Below are 23,296 nucleotides of genomic sequence, written 5' to 3' on the forward strand. Positions count from 1 at the left end.
AATCAGTATTCTTTACTAGACAAGTATATATCTTTCACGTTATACAGAGAACAATTTACCTATTTTTGCCTAATAAAAAATAACAGTATTAGCTAATGTTTCCCTAAGAGTACCTTTGGAAAAACTTCTCTTCTCCGCACGTGTATGCAGTTTTTTTCTATGCAATGAAATGCCCTGATCTTTCAAAATGTGAAAGTAAAGTCAGTTAGATCAGGGAACTTTCTCATCTTACTCTCTGCACTAAAAGGAACAAAGAGTATCACATGAGTCTTTGCTCTCCCTGTACAATCTCCGTGGAACATGGGGCTTTAGCCATAGGGCAAGACACAGTTAATCAAATCCAAATGGGCTTATCTGGAATACTATGGGTATTACCTCAGAACATAAATTTGATGAAATGCAGAGAGAATGTCTTTAATAGGTTAAATACAAGCTAGAATGGAAGTGAACCAGAACTCTTATTTATGAAAAACAAAATGGTTTCAAAGAGTTATTAATGACCTTAAAAATGAGGCCATCTACTGTTATTATAAGAAAATGGTGAAAGAGTATTAAGTATTTGAAAGACCAAATTAAAAAAAATAAGTCCACATTAACGCTGGAAGTTTTAAGACGGATTTTATTACCAATGCTTCTTTTGAAAGTATTAATAGAATAGTATTATCCTACCTGTGAGAAGGCTGACGAGATCCCATCTGCTCGGCCATTGTAAATATAAATAGCACCTCGCAAGTCATCTTCCTGTGGAGCTCCAATAGCAACATCTATTCAAGAATTTAAATGACAGAAAATAAATTCTTAATGCAAAGAATGCAACTCTGAAAACTAACCTCTTTAATTAATATCACATAAGAAAACTCCCTATCAAAAAGCACTTTTCTGGGCTTCCCTGGTGGTGCAGTGGTTGAGAGTCCACCTGCCGAGGCAGGGGACACGGGTTCGTGCCCCGGTCCGGGAAGATCCCACATGCCGTGGAGCGGCTAGGCCCGTGAGCAATGGCTGCTGAGCCTGCGCTCCGCAACGGGAGAGGCCACAACAGTGAGAGGCCCGCGTGCCGCAAAAACAAAAAACAAAACAAAGACACTTTTCTCACTGGACAGAAAAAAATTATAAAATACTGTTACTGTCATAACAATATAGTGGATTGTACAGGTAAGTCTGTGTGTGGAAGAAGCTTAGAGTCTTAGGGTCTTAGAGACAGGCTAACAGAATGGTTAAGGACACAGGTCCTACAGCCAGATGGCCAGGCCTGACGCCAGCACTGCCCTCGTGCCCAGCTGTGCTATGCTGGGCCCATTTCTTAACCTCTCTGTATCTCAGTTCCCTCACCTCAGCACAAGATTGTAAAAGAACTCCTCCTCGGCATAGAAAGATGTAACTCATGTGAAGTGCTCAGAGCAGTGTGTAGCACATAATAAGTTACTATCACTATAAATACTATTACCACAAGAACCCTTATTTTGAGCTCTAGGTTTTACTTTATTTGCAAAATGACTTCTGAATTAATTCCTGTTCCAATGAAAGTAATTAAAGTATCTGTTAAGGGTATGTTTTCACATAAGAAAACCAAGAGAAAATAGAAACTATGAATAACATGGTTGCTTAAGTGCTATAAATACAAAGTACATATAGTACTGAACTATTAAGAAGGCCCAGATCAATTTAATTCCAAGCAGAAGATACTGAAGTATATTCGGTCTTTGGCTAGCTTATATATAGATCCAAACTCTTACTTCCTAAGATGACACTTGGATCTATTATATAATATCCTAAAGTTCTAGCTATCATTATAGAAATAAGGAGAATACATGTTAATAATAATGTTTTTCCATGCCTATGCAACACCATTGGGACAAAACATAGAGAATAAACAGAGATATCTGACAACTGTTTTTACTTTCCATTTGAACATTTACTACACTGTTAGTATAAACCATAACAATTATCATTAGTATGATCATAATAATCTTAACATCAGCTAGTATTTATATACTGCTTACAATGCAGGCACTGCGCTAGAGGCTTTACATACGTTATTCATGTTATTCTCACATAACCCACTGTAACCCGTGTAACTCTCACAACAGCTCTATCAAATTCTTTTTGATCCTCACTTTTTATAGATGAGGAAACTGAGGCACAGAATGTAACTCACTCAAAGTCACCGAGCCAGGATGTGGTAGAGTTGGGATTTAAACCCCACAGTCTGGCTCCACAACCTTTGCTCTCCATCACCATGTTCTATAAAATCATCAACAATAAAGTTGTGACCAACATTCTCCCCTCTTAGCACATGTTCCTCTTCTGTGTGAAAGAAGTGCTCCATATACGATTTGATAATATATAAGCATTTCAGAAGCACATAAAATAATATAGTTTACAGCTGCAGAACTTTATTACGGTTCTGCTCAAAAAAATATTCAAACATATAGTCTAAAAGTCAGATGACAGGGCTCAACATAAAAAAACAAAAATAAGTGGTCTTGCCAAAAGCATTTTATGGCTAAAATGCTATCATCTGTTTGTCTGGTCACATTGGTTGAATAGGTTTGTCTATTACCTATTTAACTTTCTCATACTTTTGATGAAATTTTTATGCTGGACTCCTGCCAAATTGATTGATTATCTTCTTAGAAAATGGCTTGTTTTGCTTTTCTAAGGACACAGGAAATATATTCTAATTTTTTTCTTTTGAAGAATAAAAAAATGTCGTGAACGCCAAAATTACTGAGGTCCACTATGCAAAACACCACAAAGCTGTGCATAGTAAAAGGACATTAAATCTGATTTGCATCTAAGACTGGAGAAGGAAGGAAAAAGAACAGGTGGGTTTTTCATCTCTTTTCTACACAATCCCACACACTCTGGCAAGAACGTGAAGTAACTTCACTCATATCCCAGCAAAACAAACTAAGTTAGAAGATGGGGAAAAGGAATAGGGAATCACATAATGAAAAATTAAACATAGATGCCCTGCTGGCTCACCCAGGCAGATAGAGTGAGATGGTGGAATTAAAGACCTCAGTGAAGAGCTAGAACACACTGAGCCTACTTCCAAATCAGCATGGTCTTGGCTAATATCTAAAATGTAGAAAACACATAGCCATGGGCAAAGCAGAGGTGCTATTCAAGCCATAAAAAAGAAGGAAATCCTGTCATATGCAACAACCATCTGTGTATGTGCACAAGAGAAATGAAAAATCATTCTCAAATATTTTAATACATTCAAAATAGTGAATACTCTTCCCTGGATGTGTCAATTAAAAGAGGATGTAGAAGGAATTATAAGTAAACAAAATAAGTATTTTACTAAATGATGATTTTGTTTTTAAAAGAAAGAATTTTACTATTTTATATAATATATATGAAATATCAAGGTGCAAAAACATGTTTTTTTTCACAGATATTTATTAGGTTGGGTCTAAATTTACCACTTACATAATGTTTATTTTTTCATGTCTTAATCTTATATTCCATTCGATTGTAAAACTATAAAAAGGAGTGCCACTATTTCCTTCATTTACATTCATTATGGCACATACTCTATACCTGGCATGGTACAACTGACAAAAAATAAGTCCTCAATAAACATCACAGAATTGCTGATTACTTGTGAAATGTAACATCATAATAACATTTTTTAGATATTTTAATGTAAAATTTTATGTGTAATCATAACCATAGAAATATATATGTATACTTTTTATCTCCTTTTGTTTTAAAAATAGTAAAATAAATCCAGAAATGGTAATATTTGTATACCAAATTACACTATCTTACATTCAAGAGGGCTCACTGGAAGCATATATTCAATAACCAACTAGCTTGCTCCTTGTAGAATAACATTTTATACATTTAAAGTAGAATGAAGCATTTAGGCATAAGAAGATATTAAGAAAGTGAGAATTTACAGTACTCCCTCACTTATGTCCAATATCCAAGTAAATTTTGACCTACTTTTACCATATACCAATTGCCAATGACCATATCTAGAAGACAATTCTGAGCCCTGAAAATATCGAATACTTATTTGCTGAACTTGAGGAATTATACACTCTCCCTTCAAACCCATTCATCATTTTAGGCACAGTTTTAATAGACTTAGTTACCACTTAGAACTAGACTGAACAAAAAGCAAATTTCAAGAGGGAAGGCTGGTAGAGACAGATACTTCAACAGCAGGACTGATATCTAGGCAACAGTCACAGTTCTAATGAGACCATCTATTCCATTATTGAAACGCACCCCTATCGAGTGGTAAATATCCACTGTCCTTGAGTCTGCCAGTTGCCCCCTTACTGCTCAGGACTCTCTCCTGGGATCCCCAAATCTTCCCACAACAGGGCAGCTGAACAAGGAAAGCCTGGCACAGCAAGGGGGCTTTCAGAGCCCGGCTCCAGCTCTGTGGCCAGCCTCTGCTGGGTTTTGTCAGTGTCTTTACTACACTGATAGTTAAATACTGTTATCCAGTGAGTCTATGATGCACATTTTTTTCCACATTTTCACATTCCTGAAATCAGGGTCCTTCTTAAAATAGAAAAAAAGTGAGTCGCAGTTTAAGAGGCACCATTTTTTCAGGGGCACATAAAATAATGACTTATAATAAAACAACTTATAATCAATGGTGCCTTAGAAGCAATGAAATAAGGTATGTTGAATATCATTCTTTATTAACAGTAGTGAGAATCAATAGCTGGCAACTGAGAAGAAATCAGGGATAACACTAAAGAAAAAAACTTAGCATACCAGTCTGCCTCCATTTTCTACAGAAAGACAAACAACATAAAACTCCAATTATATTCTTTTCCATGTGCCACTTTAAAAGTGGAAATCATGTACCAAATTGGATACTTTTAATTACCTTCAAAGCCATCATTATCAATGTCGCCAAGATTGACTATAGATTCCCCAAATCTTGCAGCATATTTGTCACTTCCAATGAGCTCTATTTCCATTTCGTTCATTACTGCTCCCTAGATAGAAAGGGGGAGAAAGGTGTCATTATAACACAACTTTACACATGATTTACTGTTGTAATTGGGTATGGATTTTTTCTTAATGCTTCAAACAGGTTGGACAAACTATAGCCTGAGCTTTAGTACACACATCTCAGTTCAATTCAATAAATATTTGTCAAGTATGTCAACACATATAATAGTATGATTAGAGCTCAGAGGACAAAAAAAAAAATTGTCAAACTCATGATCCCTAGCTTTGAAAATCCAATAAATCATTTTGATAATTCAATTTAGCAAATATTTAGTGAGTTCCTAGCAAAGGCAATGCACTGTGCAAAGACTGAATGGGTGAAAGGGGACAAGGCACTGTGTGTATAAGACACTCCCTTTCCTGAAGAAGCCCCCAGTTACAGAAAAGGCATAGTCCAAGCATGTAAATGACTTAGAAGTACAGACTGCTTTGCAATACTGACAAGCAAGGAGAGCATATCTAACTGTGAGAGCCAGCAGAGATTTCAAAAAAGGAGGTAGCGGTCAAGGTGGCTACTGAAGGATGGGCAAAGTTTTGATATACAGAGAAAATAATCAGCAAAACACAAATTGCAAAGAATTTGGCTATAATCAACAGTATGTGCAATGAATGAGGCCGAAAAAAGTCAGACTGCAGTCTTATGGGGTGGGACTTTGAAGGCTGGGAGAAATTTACTCTCAATTTGGAAAACAAGACAGAGCCACTGAAGGTTTCTGAGTTGAGGAGTGACACAACTGAAGCTGGCCTTGGTGATCTTTTTCCAACAGCACTGAAGCATGGATTGGTCAACTGTCGTCTCTGAAGTTGGAAGATGAGTTATTACAATTAGACACTCAATAATGTTTCAACAGGAGCTGTTGCAGTAACAGCTGCCAGACCTCTTTCCAAACTCTGACCATGTCACTCCCTTGTATTAAAAACAAAACCAAAAACAAACCCCATGCACTACTCATCATAGATCCTTCCCGCTTCTCAGACAAGTCTGTTCATTCCCATAGCACACACGTTCTTCCCCTTGTGAAGTGCCCTTCGCCTTTTATTTTCCAACTAAAAAATTCCTATACTTGTTTTGCTCCTAGAGAAATGCCTAATTTAAAGAGCAGAAAGCAGAAGAGGCGAGGACGAGAAGGTGCAGACCTAAAACAACACAAAGGCACTGAAGTTCCAGGGGAAGAGCGTGGTGATCACTATTCTTCAAGTATTCTCCAGGCACAGAATGGTGACCAAGAGTTCACTGGGGACCCCTGAGAGCTATTTTAGCAGAAGTAGGTGGAAGCCAGATTCATTCAAGTATCATTCTTTCTTGAGTTCATGCAGAAACAATTACTGAGCACCAACTTGTCCAGGACTCTTTCAAGCCCTGAGGAAACAGTAGTAAATAAAACAGATGATTTCTCTCCACACGGTGTCTACACTCCAACGGAAGAACTGACAAACAACAGCAAACCAAACCAATAAATATATAATATAATGTCAGGTAGTGGTTAGTGTCTTTTTAAAGTTAAGAAACAGGAAGTTGGAAGGCAACAAAAGAAGAATAACTTACGCAAGAGGTTTTAAAAGCTGAAATCAATGATAAAATTAACCCCAGTATTCAACAGCGATGCCCTCTCTTGAGTGATGTAGAAGTGAGGGGCGAACAACAGGATAGTCGAATGGGTAGATCTCCTCCCTTGCCCTCTAAGCAAAGGCAATTCACTTTTATGTTTTTCATATTGGGATTGCTTAAGATTTCAGTGGGAAAAACGTTTCTATTATTGCCTTACTTTAGGTATATATGCTACTGTTTAAACTGTTCTCAAAAACTTTAGTTTAAAGAGAAAGAAAAGTATGCAGCTAGCATAAGGAAGACCATTTATGGATAGGAAAATGTGAAATATCTATATAAGACAGAGTAATGCCTGATTTCACTACTAATGAGATATGAATGATCACTTCATAGATGATATGCTTTTACTATTAAAATTAAGGTTTAAACAGTCTAGGAAATCCCAGCACGAGAATAACTTTCCTGCTCTATATTTGGAACATTAAGAATCTCCCAGCTTTGTAAGACTGAGTATTTTCTCTCTTAAATTGTAAAGAGTTTAGCCTGGTGCTTAATGTAAATACGTACTAAATGCTCTGAAACAACTGATTTAAAAAAATACCTTCTGGAAACAGATTTTACTTTGTTAAATCCTAAATGAAAATGCTGTGACTTAAGAAACGAACCAATTTTCTCACAAACCTGTTCTTGCTCTTAAATCAAAGAAACAGGCCAAGAAGACCCCATTAAGGCCCTATCGATTATTTCTTTTGATTTGATGCCAGGAAGATAGACTGTCAAGATAAGGCCAGCAGAACTCTTTAAATTGAATTGTCAAGTGGTCAGTTTCTATTCCAAAACACCCCCCAGAATTGAAAACTCAACCATAAGCAAGTAAACACCTATTTCTACAACTACTGTATCTACTTTGGAATAAACTATGGCAATTTTACATTCTTATCAGGAATATAATCTATATAAATTGTGCAAATTAACATCTTATCAAAACATATCTTGTTTCCAATTGTTTTCAAATCAAGAAATTAAAAACATTTCATACTTTATCTTCTACTTCTAGTAGTGTTTTTTGTTTTTTGGGAGTTTTTTTTGCAGCACGCGGGCCTCTCACTGTTGTGGCCTCTCCCATTGCGGAGCACAGGCTCCGGACGCGCAGGCTCAGCGGCCATGGCTCACGGGCCTAGCCGCTCCGCGGCATGTGGGATCCTCCCGGACCGGGGCACGAACCCGTGTCCCCTGCATCGGCAGGTGGACTCCTAACCACTGCACCACCAGGGAAGCCCTCTAGTAGTGTTTTATAATTACCAAATTACATAGGGACATTCACCATCAAACCATTAGGACATTCACATTTTTAGGGCTATATAAAAATCATTCTTTCAAATTAGAGTTGCATCATAATAAAACTGGAAGAAACTTCAACTACTTGAGTGAACACATACAAGCTGTGCATAGAGAAACTCCAGACAATTGATCTCATACTTTCGAGATGTCAAAATGGGACAGTGGGGCTTCCCCGGTGGCACAGTGGTTGAGAATCCGCCTGCCAATGCAGGGGAAACGGGTTCGATCCCTAGTCCGGGAAGATCCCACATACCGCAGAGCAACTAAGCTCGTGTGCCACAACTACTGAGCCTGTGTTCTAGAGCCCATGAGCCACAATGAGAGAAGCCACTGCAATGAGAAGCCCGCACACCGCAACCAAGAGTAGCCCCCGCTCGCTGCAACTAGAGAAAGCCCGTGTGCAGCAACGAAGACCCAACACAGCCAAAAATAAATAAATAAAAAAATTTTTTTAAAAATGGGACAGTGGCCCATTCATCATCATATTCTGTTTCATTTCTAAAGCATCAGTACAATACCACAATTTTTACTTTCATTAGTAAAATAAGCCTAAAAATCTATAGTCTCAGAACTTTGGAATAAGAAAAGCATCAGTTTCAATCAAAATCCCATACATGGCTTCCAACTTGCAGCCAATCAGACTTACAGTGCCAGAGTTGATGTATACAAACACTCTTCCTTCCTCCCTGACGGTGCTCTGCACGGGAGCTCCCACAAGTAGGTCTGAGAAGCCATCTGCGTTGAGGTCCACCGCACAGATAGAAGCTCCGAAATAAGACCCAAGCTGCTCCAAGGCAAACCAGATCCAGTCATTGAGAAAAAAGCAGAATTACTCACCAAAGCCCTCAGTGATACCGAAGGTAGAGACATATTACCTTTTTACCTTTCATTTCATGTAAGATATTTAGTTCTTTTGCATCAATGCTGAATATGTATGCCTGCAATGGGGAAAAGAATCCGGAAAAGTCAGACTGCTATCACATTAAAAATGTTTCAGTCAATGAAAACATTAATTTTCATAACTTGTAATTGCTCAAATATATTTTTGAAAAATCATTTTCAGAGTGATACAAAAGGTTTAGGGAACCAAGTTCACATTTAGATGCCTTCCTTGAAAAACTACCTTCTCAGGAACAATCTTACTGTTTCCTTAGAGAGCACAGAAAATACATATAGCTGCTTCACTTCCTTGTACAGCAGAAACTAACACAACATTGTAAAGCAATTATACTCCAATTAAAAGAAAAAAAAAGAAAATGTTGTTTGTCTCAATCTTCAAAGTCATGTTCATGCAGCAATGTAACAAAAACTAGAACGAGAAATAACATTTTGTTCTTTCTGGTCCTACCACAATTGTACCAGGAATGTAGCTGCCTTCATTTGCCTTCAGCTATAAACTTATTAACCAATAAATGTATTCCTTGGACATCTTGAGACAATTCTATCTCAGAAACAATTACTCATAGGAAAGAAGAGCCTCATTTGATTTATGTAGTCTTCCTGAAAGCTTTCCTGCTCAATTTTGTCTAAAAACCATACGACTTTTGCCCGTTTTACCACTAAATGCAGCACACTTCTCATCATTTCCAGCTTCATTGCTTAGAATTTTTGCAGTTCCTCCTGTAATGTCTTATTCTCTCATGCAATCCATATGAACCTTTTAGAAGAAATAAATATAAAAATGTAACTCTTACTTTACCAATCTGTTCATGTTGAGGGGCTCCTCCAACTACTTCGGTAGTGTGCCGACTCCGAAAATGACCGGCTCCAACTGAGTATCCTTCAAGAAAATGGAGACAAGCATGAGAATCATCATTCGCAATGGGTAAAATTCATTATCATAAATCCACTTATAGAATGGATCATAAATCCATTCATAATTAAATGAGACTGAATTCAAAATGACTACAGTAAATAGAGTTTTAAGAATATTTAGAATAGCAATACTCAAAATTCGTTTTTATATGCTTTAAGCAATTATTAATCTGTGTGTTAATATGGCTTATATGTTTAAGTCTTAGAAACTAAAGATAGCACCTTTACATGTGGTTTGTTAGTCTCTGTATATTAGGACATGGTAGTTTCTACGATTACAACAGAAATATTTTAGCGTATATAAAATATAACATTTTGAACTTTAAGTAAAAAAAAAAAAAAGGCTTCTTAAACTTCAACTTTTCTTGCCCTGAAACCTTCCTATTGTGATAAAACTGTATGATTACACAAAAGGTAAAATACTCTTATTTTATTATGTGATAAAAGGCATAATACTAAGTTACATTTTTAAAACAATGTTTCAAGATATCCTCCAACCATAAACAAGTAAATGCTGAACTGTAAATGAATTCCCTCCATTTTAAAATAAATTCCTTCTGTATGAATGGGGGGAATTCACTTCAAATGTGAACAGCCTATACTCAGAAATAATTACAATAAGAATGATAAAAATAGTTATGCTCTGGGAAATATTCTAAGAACTTATGAGGCAAAGGTCAATGGGCCGTTTTTAGACCCACATTCTTCATAATGTTACCCATTGTCTAGAATGCTGTCCGCAGTCCCACTGACTTTCAGTTGGTCCTTGAAGAAACTATACTTACTCATCCATTCATGATTAAATGAGTTATTTCATGTAGAGTGCTTACAAAAGTTCCTAGGAGATGACAGGCACTCAATAGATGCTATCTTTATAATAAGTTGACTGCATAAAGATATAAGCTTATAAGTGATTTACTGCAAAAGAGGAAGCTAAACCAGGAGTTCCAATCTAAGAATTATATATTGATAATAGTTACATACGTAAAATATTAAGTTAACTGAAGTTTCAGAGACTACATCCTTAAAAAGGGAGTTTCTGAAATGGATTTTTAATTACTACTGGCCATTTAGATCTTTTTTTTTTTTTTTTTTTTTTTTTGCGGTACGCGGGCCTCTCACTGTTGTGGCCTCTCCCATTGTGGAGCACAGGCTCCGGACGCGCAGGCTCAGCGGCCATGGCTCACGGGCCCAGCTGCTCCACGGCATGTGGGATCTTCCCGGACCAGGGCACGAACCTGTGTCCTCTGCATCGGCAGGCAGACTCTCAACCCCTGCGCCACCAGGGAAACCCCATTTTGATCATTTGAAGATATAATTTCCCTTATTTATAATTACTAATATCTGTAAGGCAGAGATAATTCGAGTTTGTCCATTTTTATAGTACCTAAATAACTTCCAAATTTCACTTGATTGTGTTTGTCTAAAAAAGCTTTGTATTTATTTGTAGTTATATTGTAGACGAAAAGAGAGCCGGTCCAATAGGATGATCCTGGAGCTCCCATTACAATTAAGTCCTGTAAGAAAAAAAAAATTATCATCATTTAAAAGTTTAATCTCACCACCCAAAACCTCCTCCAGATACACACTTTAAGTAAATAGTCACAAAAATACATTTTTATAAATTTCTGAAATGTAAGCATTTTATGAGTTTAAAAACACATCAAAAAAGCCAGAGAAGCTAGCTAATGAATTTTCACCTAAAATGAGAATTTCAGAGAAGAAACACTGAAACTCTCACTTCATGCTCATCAGCGTATTTTAAAATCAAAGGTAGAATCACTGAACACTAGAGTAAGCTTTGGGGAGAAAGGCAATGTGGTTTTCTATTAAGGTAAACCCTATCTGGGTAACTCATTAGTGCTCATTACAGAGATAATTGTGTGTTGCCAAAGAGTAAAAAATGGACTTAATTTATTTCAATTTGCAAAAAGCTAATGAATAGGTTCCTTAATAATGTTAGCTTGGAAAAAAACAACTCAAATGAAATTGGGGCATACTTGATGATAAACGTAGGAATTTAGAAGAAAGGAAAGAGCAGACACTTGTCTGGTGAAATATGAAAACTTTTCAGCAGTTAAAGCTATGTAACATTTCTAAATTTCCTAAACAATCCAAACTTTGAAAAAAAAAGGTCAATTTAAAGAAAGCAAGCATTATTATTTTTCCATACTAGGCAATATTTAAGGAAATTGTTAACCCAAGGCTTGATACAACCTGTCTACAAAGATTTAGAAAACATTCATAAATTCGTAATGGGTTGTTGAGAGAAACTGGGAGATTTAGGAGTTGAGTACAATTGTGATCTCTCACTGTGTATGTGATAGTGTTAGAAAAAGAATAAAAGAGTTTGGGACCATATCTCATTTAAGAGGATATTATTAAGTTCTTAAATCTCCCAGTTCTCACACTTCTAATGAAAAGTGTTAACTCATACGCTTCCTCCCCCTCAATTTAATAACTAAATATAACATACCTAGATATTTTCAATGCTTAAATTAACAAATAACTACAGCTACTTTTGATTTCTATTAAATTCTTCATAAAAGTAACCTTCTTTAGTATAGACTTTTAGTTGGTCTTGCGTGACACAGCCATCTAAATATTAATATTTTATCAATACATATGTCGAATATTGAGTGGTGAAAATTAAGTTGTATTACACTCAAATTTGAGACATATTATTTGAGTATTATACAATTTTTCTTCAAAGCATAATATCAATCTTCTAAGTCAAATTAAAATTCTATATGTAAACATCCACAGCAGCTATTTTGGGACAATTACCTCTGTGTAAAAACTAGATATTCCAGCTTGACATGATGCAAAATTTTCTCCAAATTTTCTCACATAATCTAAAATAAAGTAGAAAAACAATTCACGATTTCATTTTAAAACAGACAAAATCTGCATAATTTTATTTATAAATCCTTATACCTTTTAAGAGCTCTTTTACAGTATTATTTTAAAAAAATAGTAAGTGGTAAAATTTAAGGTCACAAATATCTTCCATGTTGATCTTCAAAATATCCTTGTGAAATAGCAATAGAAAAATCTACCCAGCCTCTTTTCCATGGGAAGAACATGCAGCATACACACAAAAAGTTGTCAGGTGAGTATCTAAGACAGAGGTAGGATTTGTGGCTTCCAGTTCAGGTTTCCATTTAAAATAGGCTTCCTAGATTTTTGCCTGGCTGAAAATAAGAGTCAAGATCTGCATGGAGATGGAGGGTCTCTTCTTACAAAGCCCCCATGAATGGTTGCTTTGTGAAACTTACTAGGGGCACAAAACTTGCTTTACCTGAAGAACTGACATAAGTAAACCTCTATGAAGATACAGGACCACATCTTCGTTTTGGCTTTGCTAACCAGAAATGTTAAATAAATTGCTGTCATTTATAATGACCACTCCCTGTCATGCTTTTTCATTCCTTTTTATATCTTCTCTGGTCCTATATATATTTTTTTATTTAAAAAATATTACCATAATTTTAGGTGTCTTAGGTTTCTGCCATCATGTTTTGTTTTTTCATAGAATGTGGCTAGGTATATATTTATACATATATTTATTTATATATATATTCATACATATATATATGTGTGTGTGTGTGTGTGTGTGTGTGTATATATATATATATATATATTTGGGGGTGGTGCACATTGTCATCTATGGACATTGGATGTCCATGTACAAAGTCACCCAGAGAACACATGAGAAAATGTACAGGACTGAAATCTACACCCAGGGAGGCACCAGCATTTTGTGAAGGGACCAGCCAGCAGTAGGACAAGAGTTGCAGAACATTAAGTGGTCAAATGCATCACTTCACACCAGTAGAATAGTCAGAAGTGGTTGCTGGGGCAATTAAAAGCCCCAGACATGGGGCCAGCTAGGTGGGGAGGGGTGCTGCTGTTGAGGGGTGTCTTTAGCTTGCATCTCTACTAGACTGTCCTTTGACAGGTTTCCTTCAGCCTATACAGCTAATTCCTATTGTCGAACATTTGCACACTTGATTTTAAAGGGAACCAAGTTCACAAGGGAAAAGGCCTCATCTGAACTGAAGATTATGACTCAGGCTGGTCAGGTTTACATTATGGAGAGACTGCAAGACCCCAAATGACCATGAAGGCCGCTACAGCCAGGGAGAGAGGCCTCTACTGTGAAATGTTTTAAAGTGTAAAGCATAAACTATTATGAAAAAGAGGATAATAGGTAGAGTAAGTTTTACTGCAATTGAGAAGTTAAAATTCACCTTTTATCTTCTTGGCATTCAAAGGCAAATTAGGAATACAGACGATATAATCTTTTCTGTTATATCAAATTCCAGGGAGGAAAGACTCCAATATTAATAAAACCAACTCAATTTGCATACTTGCTCCAAGTTTTGTCAAGTAATAGAAATTTCCTTTGGACACTGGGATAATCATTTTGGTTAGAAAAACTGGAACTTGGCATTCATATATATTTTATCCTTTCCAAAGACACATTTTCAGAATTTTAGTTCTGTTGCAGGTATCATTTTTTCAATACTCTGTTGACATTTACCTCTAACTTTGCTCATTTCAGTTTATGTCCTAGCTCTGCATGCACTAACCATGACCTAAAATTTTTATGGGAAAGACCTTTCAAACTTAAGACACCAATCCCTTGCAATGTCAAGGAAAACAAGTAAATTTGGGGAAATAAAAAAGACAGTGAGTGGGAAACATCTGCTTACATTTATACTTTGGATTTTTCTAAATCTTGTTGGAAGCTAAAAGGTAAAGCAAGAAACTTAAACAATTTTCTTGCTTCTGATCATATTTTTCAATCTATTTCATGATTTGAAGTGTCCTGCACTTGCTGGGCATTAGACTCACTTGTACTGAATAGAAAATATATTTAATGCTAAAGTGGTAATGCTCAACTAGATGCTAAAATTATTCAAATTAAATTGTAGAATTCCTAGTCCTAAAAACACAGTACATTTTTGAAAATTAAAACAACTGCAAATAGGTAAAAAAGGAAATAATACTCTGAGTAGTTAAAGGAAACATAGCTATTTCAAAGATCCTCCCACCCCAAACCAAACATCCCAAATTGAAAATTGAAGAAAAATTTTTAAAGGCATTCACTTATTTCTCCTGATTCAGTTAATATCAAAATCATGCCTTACCTTGATAGCATGGAGCTATTCTTTTACTCAGCTCTGTTCGTAAATCAGAGGGCATTCCATAGCAAACACCCGTGGGGAGCTTATTTTCATTCTTTATGTAAAATATATTTTTCCATCTATGCCCACAAGTCTGAATAAAACATAAAAGTAGACCATATGATGTGAAAGTCACACCCAGGGTATCTGATTTCACCATGTGATCAGTGGACTAATTTCAATAACCTACCACGATGGAGCCATTTTCTCCTGGCTGTCTGGAAAGCGTGACCCCCAACCATTGATTGTCTCTTTCTTCCAAACAAGTCTTTCCACAAGGTTCTCCATTAGGGCTACCTACAGCATTTGAAAATAATTTTATCATCAGTTATCTTGAAAACAATATTATTCTACAAGAGCAAACAAACACGCATGCTTATCCCCAGTGTTTTTTCCTTCAGCCCTCTGTGGAATGCCCCCTTTCCCTGCTTCCCTGTCATCATACATTTGGTGCACATTGTTGGGGTAACCGTCAGTTAATCTGTGACAACATAATTGTTCTCTCACAGGTGATTTTTGTTTGTAGAAATGCCCTCTGACTGGTAACACCAGGAAGAGATGGCCTTGATATAGGAGATAGCTAACCAACATGACTAAGAGAGGGGAAACCAGTTTAAAACAACATTGGCTGTGCAAGTCCAACTGCATTGTGTAATACTTGGCAAAGAATGTCATCTTTGTTTTGATCATTTATCTAGCAATGTAGGCAACATTTCCAGAGCACTTTTTTTAAACGTTTCTTGTTCTGAGACATTAAGAATAGAAGGACTACAATATGGTCCTCAGCATTTAAGTCACAATTTGTTGAAGCTGGAGGTGATGATGGAGCATGTGGAAAGCAGCTGTGTATAATTAGCATACTAATAATGCCAGTATTTAAAACAAACTGCCCTACGGTTTACATTTAGTGGATTGTGACGTTCTCAACAAAGAAAAAAAGACTTTGAAAAGCTGGATTATTTTAGTAAAGAAACAACGTCAATAGGCACTTTCACAAAGGCATGAATAACCAGAAAGCCAAAAATAAAATATTACACACGGGCAATACTTCTAAACTGTGCAAGAAAAAGTGATCATCCTAGTAATTTTTCTTTTTGTTAAAGTGACTTATTTGCTTTGTAGCTGGGATCCTGTATTAAATGTGATTTCAAGTAAGTGATTTTGGGGGAGAATAAGATGCAGTATATTAAGATTCCTTTTGCTATTTCCACCCAGTTCAATTGCCACATGACAGTTCTGTTACAAAGGCAGATAAATACATTTGCATCAATTTGACTGGATAGGGACATGGAACTTTTTTTTTTTTTTAACTTAATTTTGGTACCAAGTTTTCATACATTGATAGGGACCACACTCTAAATCATCAAGCACTTATAACCTTGACCCCTAGATAACACTTCCTGGGCAAACTCAGAATATTTTCACAGATGAGGTTAGTATTAGAAAGTGAAATTATTTGCAGTTAAGTCTCCTGGGTAAGAGAGATTTTAAGGAGTGTGGACAGATATTTGTGCATACATTTTATGAACATTTGTTCGTTCTCTTAAAATGTTGTTCAGGACAAACCAACCCTTCAACACAGCTAAACTGAAGAAAGTTTCCTAGCCCCAGAGATTGATTTAGAGATTGATTTAGTTGGTCCAGGTGGCCCTGATTACCCCAGGCGATTCTCATGATCTGGAACATTGTTACGATGGTATATGGATAATCTTTTTTTGGCCAATTTTCTTGGAGAATAGTAATGTCAACTCCCACCTATTGGTAGTGCCCGCCAAGAGCATGAGACAGAGGAATACGACTAAGGATCTGTCCGGAAAAAGAATGCTGGGGTTGATTAGCAATGTCTACTTGGAATGGGAAGGGGATATTGCTGCAGCCCAAACCTTGATCAAGGATGGTCCAGGTGGAAGCATAAGGTTCCTATATTCAAGTTAATAAAGAAAGGAAGGAATAAGGGAGAGGGAAGGGAAAAACAATTATGTTGTAGTACTGAATGGGTAAGGTCTAACATAGAAAGTTGTTACTGTGGCTACACAATGCCAACGTAATTGAAAGAAAGTGAAAGAATAACAAATTTTAATTTTCATTGTGATGCAAATTTCAGTTTGACTTTTTACTAAAATTGTCAGTTGTATTTTTTTTTTTTTTTTACTAATGTCAAAAATAGATGATAGGGCTTCCCTGGTGGCGCAGTGGTTGAGAGTCCGCCTGCCAATGCAGGGGACGCGGGTTTGTGCCCCGGTCCGGGAAGATCCCACATGCCGCGGAGTGGCTGGGCCCATGAGCCATGGCCGCTGAGCCTGCGCGTCTGGAGCCTGTGCTCCACAACGGGAGAGGCCACAACAGTGAGAGGCCCGCATACCGCAAAAAAAAAAAAAAAAAAAGATGATAAATGGTAGACTCGTCTACCTGAAGCTGAAGTTATTATTTATCCCAATAGTTACTTCAACAAAGTATCTTCTCTGAAAATACCAAAGTCTTTCTCAAATTATAGTCAACACTCAGTTAACTAAGCAATTGTGCAGGAGGAAAATTAAGGACAGGAGAGGACGGAGTTCACAAATAACACATTATCTCTGTTAAAATGTGGTATATTTAATGGACAGTTTCATTAAGATTACGGCCAATATTTAGGAACAAATTTAGTGTTCTAGAGATGCCACCCCAATGTTTAAAAACATATAATAGTATGTACGTAGTAAACATACAATAGTTTAGAACTAAAAAATACCATGTAAATTGCTGAAGAAAATGGTCCAAAAGTTCTTATGCACAAAAATTGTGAATTGTCATCTGTTTCTTAGCTGAGCTCTCTTACTTGTAGATTTTAAAATGAAAACTAGAGAAACTCTTGTGTTATAAAACTGTCTTCTGTGTCCACAGATTATTCCCCATTGCACCCTTTCTGTTTTAGTTTTAGCCTCACCAGGTGACATCACAATGTCATCACTGCTCAGATTCTCACACTTAGAGTCACACACTTAGGTAACTCTAGTAAGTGGACAGACATACAGACTCACGCTTATATAGGTTTCTTCTTTCCACTTCCTAATACTGCTTCTGCCACAGAGTAGCACCCAACAGCAAACAGAATCCTGAGGTACTTTCAGCACTGGTTACAAGACAAAATCAGTTCAAAGAACAGCCTATAAATCCCCACTACTGACCTGGGTCTTCATTTCTAGCAACTTTTCACCTTTACTTCTGTAATGCCTGCAGAATCTTGGCAGAGAGGTCAGCCCTTCACATCACCAACTTATGCTCAGGGCCCCTCCAGAGCTTTGCCTTAACTTCCTTGCTCTGGAGGCCACGCCTTTTCTCATGGTTCTCAGCCCTGACTGGACATGAGGATCACCTGGGGTGATGGTGGGGGGGGGGAAGTTTGGAACAAATACTGACACCTGGTCCCACTCCCAGAGGCTCCGATTTGATGTGCCTGGGTTGAGACATCAGAATTTTTCAAACAGCTCCCCAGTAACATGCAGCTGGGCTTGTGAGCAACTGCTCTGCAATGTACATGGTTATGCCATTTCCTGTGTTATATGTGAAAGGAACTACTCCATTTAGAAAACAGTAGTAATACCTTTTTGCCCTCCTTGGTTTCCACCTAAATATTGGAATAGGATATCAAATATTAAGCCAATTTTCTTCATGTGGAAATACAGTATTTCTGATTTGGTCAGAAATGATGATCATTAGAACTGTCATGAGAAGGCTAATTCTCAAGAATTTCCCTGACAGAACACCATAAATAAACGCAGATTATATTTTATCCAAATGTCATGCTGAAATGATTTATAATCTGGTTTTCAATTCAGCTCATACATTACTGATCTAAACTCAGAAAATCAAATCAGCTTTGTAATTGAAAAAAGTACTTTACATGGTTTAACATAAAAGAGGTCAGCAGAAATTAACATGTGATAATTTTCCATGCTTTTATATAACTAGAATGACTAATTCTTAGCACAGCTGAACGCATTTTCCCAGTAGACGTTAAAAATATAAAGCACATAAAAACCATAACCCTTATTCTAAAAATTAAGCCCATCTTTCTCTTTCTTTTTTTTCCTCTTTCGATTTTCACTTGGGAAAGAAAATATAAAAATGTATGCTTACTATTCAGTTTTTATTTCCACTTATTGATTTCGTTTCAGTGCATACATGAGTATATAAATGTGAATAAGCAGTAATTTTGATAGATGGATACAAAGGATGTTAGTACAAAGCCAATTAGGTACATTCTTTACCACTCCCCCCCCTTTGTCTTTTTTGCTCTTATTCACATCATCTGTTTTAGTGCCATTTTTCCAAGTGCCAAAACGTGACAGAGACTATGGAAGACTAGATATTTGCTCTTGACTGTCATCTCCATGGGGGCAGACTGACTATTTTGTTGACTGTGGCATTCCCACAGCACAGAACAGGGCCTTACATGCAGTAGGCAGGAACAAAATATTTGCTGAGGGAGGGAATTCTGAAACCCCTTATACCACCACAAAATCCTCTAGTAGAGGATACTACTACAAAATGTTCACCAAACTCTCAGGGATCTAAGCTTTGGAGAGGTCTTCTTCCTTCTCTACTATTCTCTCCTACTTCCAAAATATTAGTCCCTTAAGTTTTAAGACAGTAACAGATGGTCTGAAGGAAAACAGCGTTTGCAGGTTTGAAGATCTTTACAAAGTGTGATATGTGAGTAGGATGATGTAGGACTGAGAATTAGCTGGGCCTCCAGGAAGTGCCTGTCTCAGAGGGGTTCTGCAAGGATTTTGAGGACTAAATGAGGTATATGTGAAGGGCTCGGGCTAGAGCCTGGCAGAGAAAGCAAGAAAACATTAGCTGATGCTGACATTATTATTTTAAGGATTAAGCTAAAGATACGATTAAGCTGCACATATGTCATGGGATATATCCTCCTCCATAACATATTTGTGGCATATCAATGTCAGCGAGCCCTGACCATACACATTAACTCTTTTATTTCTCAGAGTAGCAACAGAGGACAGTGTTATCGATCCCATTTTACAGGTGAGGAAATAGAATCTTAAAGAAGTAAAGTGATTTGCCCAAATCCATGGGGCTGGTAAACAGAAAAGATTAGAATCAAAAATCAAAACCTTTTAGAATGAAATACTGCCATTTGCAGCAATATGGATGGACCTAGAGATTATTATACTAAGTAATGTAAGCCAGACAGAGAAAGACACATATCACATGATATCACTTATATGTGGAATCTAAAATATGATATAAATGAACTTTTTACCAAACAGAAACAGACTCACAGACACAGAAAACAAACTCATGGTTACCAAAGGGGAAAGGGCGGGGAGGGATAAATTAGGAGTCTGGGATCAGCAGATACAAAATACTACATATAAAATAAACAACAAGGTCCTACTGTATAGCACAGGGAATTATATTCAATATCTTGTAATAAACCAAAATGGAAAAGAATTTTTTAAAAAAAAGGAAATCAAAAGCTTTTAGAAATTGAAGATCTAAAAGTAGTTACTTTCCACTAATCTGGAGTATATACAATAGAACTGTACACATATTTCAGACATATGAATTATCTGGATAAATTTTACTTTCTAAACCTTTTTTTTCAGCTGAAAATGTGTAAAATATCACAAGTCTGCCCACAGACTATACAGTCAACTTTCTAGTGTTCACAAAAAATGTTACTTACTTGGTCCCTATCTTACCCTGACCTTTTCCTCAACTGAGATCAGTTCTCAATATTTTGGCATTTCTACTGAGGAAGGACGAAGGGGAAAGACCAGACTCAAAGGCTTCTTTCTGTAACCTTTTGACAGCTTGAGTGACACACTTTGTGGGTAGGGGAGCCTGGGACTTTTGGATGCAATGACGAGTTTGGTTTATCTGCTTGTGTCACTGGGCTGTGGCTTCATCAGTTCAGACATCTGATTGGGGCTCTCAGACTGGCCTTCCGGCTACTAAGAGAACACATGCATTTATCTGATCTTTCAAAAGATGTGACATAATTGTCAAGTTTCAGAAAAATAGTGAAAGACCTTACTTCCACCAATTACTTTTTTTTTTAACGTGAAGCTCTATTCCATTGAAAGATGAGTCCTGTATTTTCAAACTCTTCCACTAGAAATTTTTCTTAAATAATCCTGAAAAATAAATGACCCTTGTTCTATTCTATGTTCTATAAAGATTCTATAAAGATTCTTTGTTCATTCATGCAAGATATCTTTATTTGTAGAAGCAATAATTACCGAGTGAAAATAATCATACAATTCCTTCATTTACCAAGATTCAGAATATAGAAAAAACATATGGGATTAAAAGCAAACGAACCAATTCAAAGATGACCAGATTACAAGGCCTACCACTGGAGGGTTATAAAAATTACAGAAAATTTGTGCCTGTGCATACAAGACTGCCTGGCACCTAGTAGGTGTTCATTAAATGGTAAATGCTTCTGCTCCCCAGGGTACCCACATTGCGTTGATGTGGACACACCAGCAGAGGGAGCTCACAATGTTGTGAGGTTGGATCAGCAGCCTTCCTTCAGCTTTTTAAGCCAAATGGCCGCTTGTTTTTGTTTCTTATCAGACACTAATTACTATTAAATTCATTATATTATTTTTATTATATTAAACTGTGTACTTTTCCCACACATCTAATAAAATGTGGTGGAGATGTTTCTGAAAGGTAACAGCGATGTTCATGAATTTAACAGCAATAACAATAACTTGGAGTAATGAAAAGTGAAATACCCAAGTTTTACAGGAGATATGGGACATGAAAGTACTAAACTTCCAAGACCATTTCCTCCAAGTCATCTAGGGGCAAACGAGAGTCAAAATATCAAATTAAACATCAGAATTAGAAACCATTCTCGAAGTATGTTTTTTCTGGAAAAATATGTTTAAGTGTCATATTCTACGACTTCCTAATAAAAATCTGATAATGGCTGATAATCATGCTCAATTTATGTGAGAAACAACTCCTATAATCATAGGCCTGAAAAAGCCAGCTATTTAAGTCCTCTATTTCATTTTAGTTTAATTACATTTTTTATTTAATAACTGTATTTATTTTACTGTGTTGTATTTAGGAAGAGAGTTCCACACAGAGGTGAACAAGTTCTGGCAGTAGAGGCAAGCTTGATGGTTGCAATTTTATGAATCTGAGTTGATCCTGAGACATCACTAGGCTTCAGAACCCTAGAAAACCATCCTGCTGGTGAGCTTGAACCTAAGATCAGGGTTTCCTCCAGGTGCCTTAGGGCCAAACTTCTTTAAATTCCTTCAGAAAACCTATACAAGTATTTTTACTAAGTACAGCAGAAAAATGTACAGCAAGGGATATATTTGCTGTGCATAATTTAAAGAAGGAATGTTTCCTTACAATAATTATAGAATTATTTATATAATAAATAACACATTATATGCTTTGTATGTGCCAGGCACACTTTTAATACATGTAAACATGTATATTAAGTCATTTAATTTTCGTTATATCCCTATGAGGCAGGTATTATTATCATTATCCCAATTTCACAGATGGAGAAGCTGAAACAAAGGGAGACTAAGCATCTTGCCCAAAGTCACACTACTTGTAAGGGGGGAAGGAAGGATTCAAACCCATACTGTCATCCACCACCCTACACCACTTTACAATGATTTGCTATTAGTACTTTTCACTGTTAATCAGGGAATGAATCCAAGTATCAACATTATTAATAATCTTATTCTAATTCTATTTCTATAATAACTTATTATATAACATTAACTTCCAACATTAGAAAATAAGGAAAGAAAATTCTCTACTTCCATGGTTTTCAACTAATCTCTTAGACTTAAGCATTCATTTGAAAAAGTATCACTAATATATAGATACCATTTTGAGTGTCTTTGAAACAAGAATAATGCAAAACTGTAAACAGAAAAAAAACTCCAGGGAAACCTGCCCTCACTTAATGCTCAGTGGTCAATACTGAAGTTCTGAGCCTGGTTTTGGAATTCACAGGGTAGGATGGAGGAGGAGGTCAGGCTAATAACAAGGTTTAAAAATATGTGAGGGCTTCCCTGGTGGCGCAGTGGTTGAGAGTCTGCCTGCCGATGCAGGGGACACGGGTTTGTGCCCTGGTCCGGGAAGATCCCACATGCCGCAGAGTGGCTAGGCCCATGGCCGCTGAGCCTGCGCATCCGGAGCCTGTGCTCCGCAACGGGAGAGGCCACAACAGTGAGAGGCCCGCGTACCGCAAAAAAAAGTGAGAAAAGTAAAAATCAGTCAGAGAGTCCATGGCATCATTCTGTACCAATCAATGTAGGATCAGACTGAGATGAGGGGTTACCGATAACAGAGGACATCTTTTCATTCAAAGTTTAAACTGTGGGATAAGATGTTGCAGAGACAATGATTTGCA

General features: G+C 36.7%; 1 protein-coding gene across 1 annotated transcript in view; it reads right to left on the reverse strand.

Moving 5' to 3' along the window:
• Positions 1-23,296, reverse strand: part of ITGA4 (integrin subunit alpha 4) — an 85,926-nt gene that overhangs the window by 48,847 nt on the left and 13,783 nt on the right. The window contains exons 3-11 of the mRNA XM_022567178.3: positions 15,077-15,183; positions 14,851-14,980; positions 12,482-12,549; positions 11,082-11,211; positions 9,574-9,659; positions 8,755-8,817; positions 8,526-8,663; positions 4,862-4,973; positions 670-764 (exon numbers count right to left, since the gene is read on the reverse strand). Coding sequence (XP_022422886.1) covers positions 670-764; positions 4,862-4,973; positions 8,526-8,663; positions 8,755-8,817; positions 9,574-9,659; positions 11,082-11,211; positions 12,482-12,549; positions 14,851-14,980; positions 15,077-15,183 — 929 coding nt within the window. The remainder of the gene's footprint in view (positions 1-669; positions 765-4,861; positions 4,974-8,525; positions 8,664-8,754; positions 8,818-9,573; positions 9,660-11,081; positions 11,212-12,481; positions 12,550-14,850; positions 14,981-15,076; positions 15,184-23,296) is intronic.

This window comes from Delphinapterus leucas, chromosome 8, assembly GCF_059928025.1.
Source record: "Delphinapterus leucas isolate spDelLeu-1000000601 "Yukka" chromosome 8, BTC_Dleu_Yukka2, whole genome shotgun sequence".
NCBI lineage: Eukaryota > Metazoa > Chordata > Mammalia > Artiodactyla > Monodontidae > Delphinapterus > Delphinapterus leucas.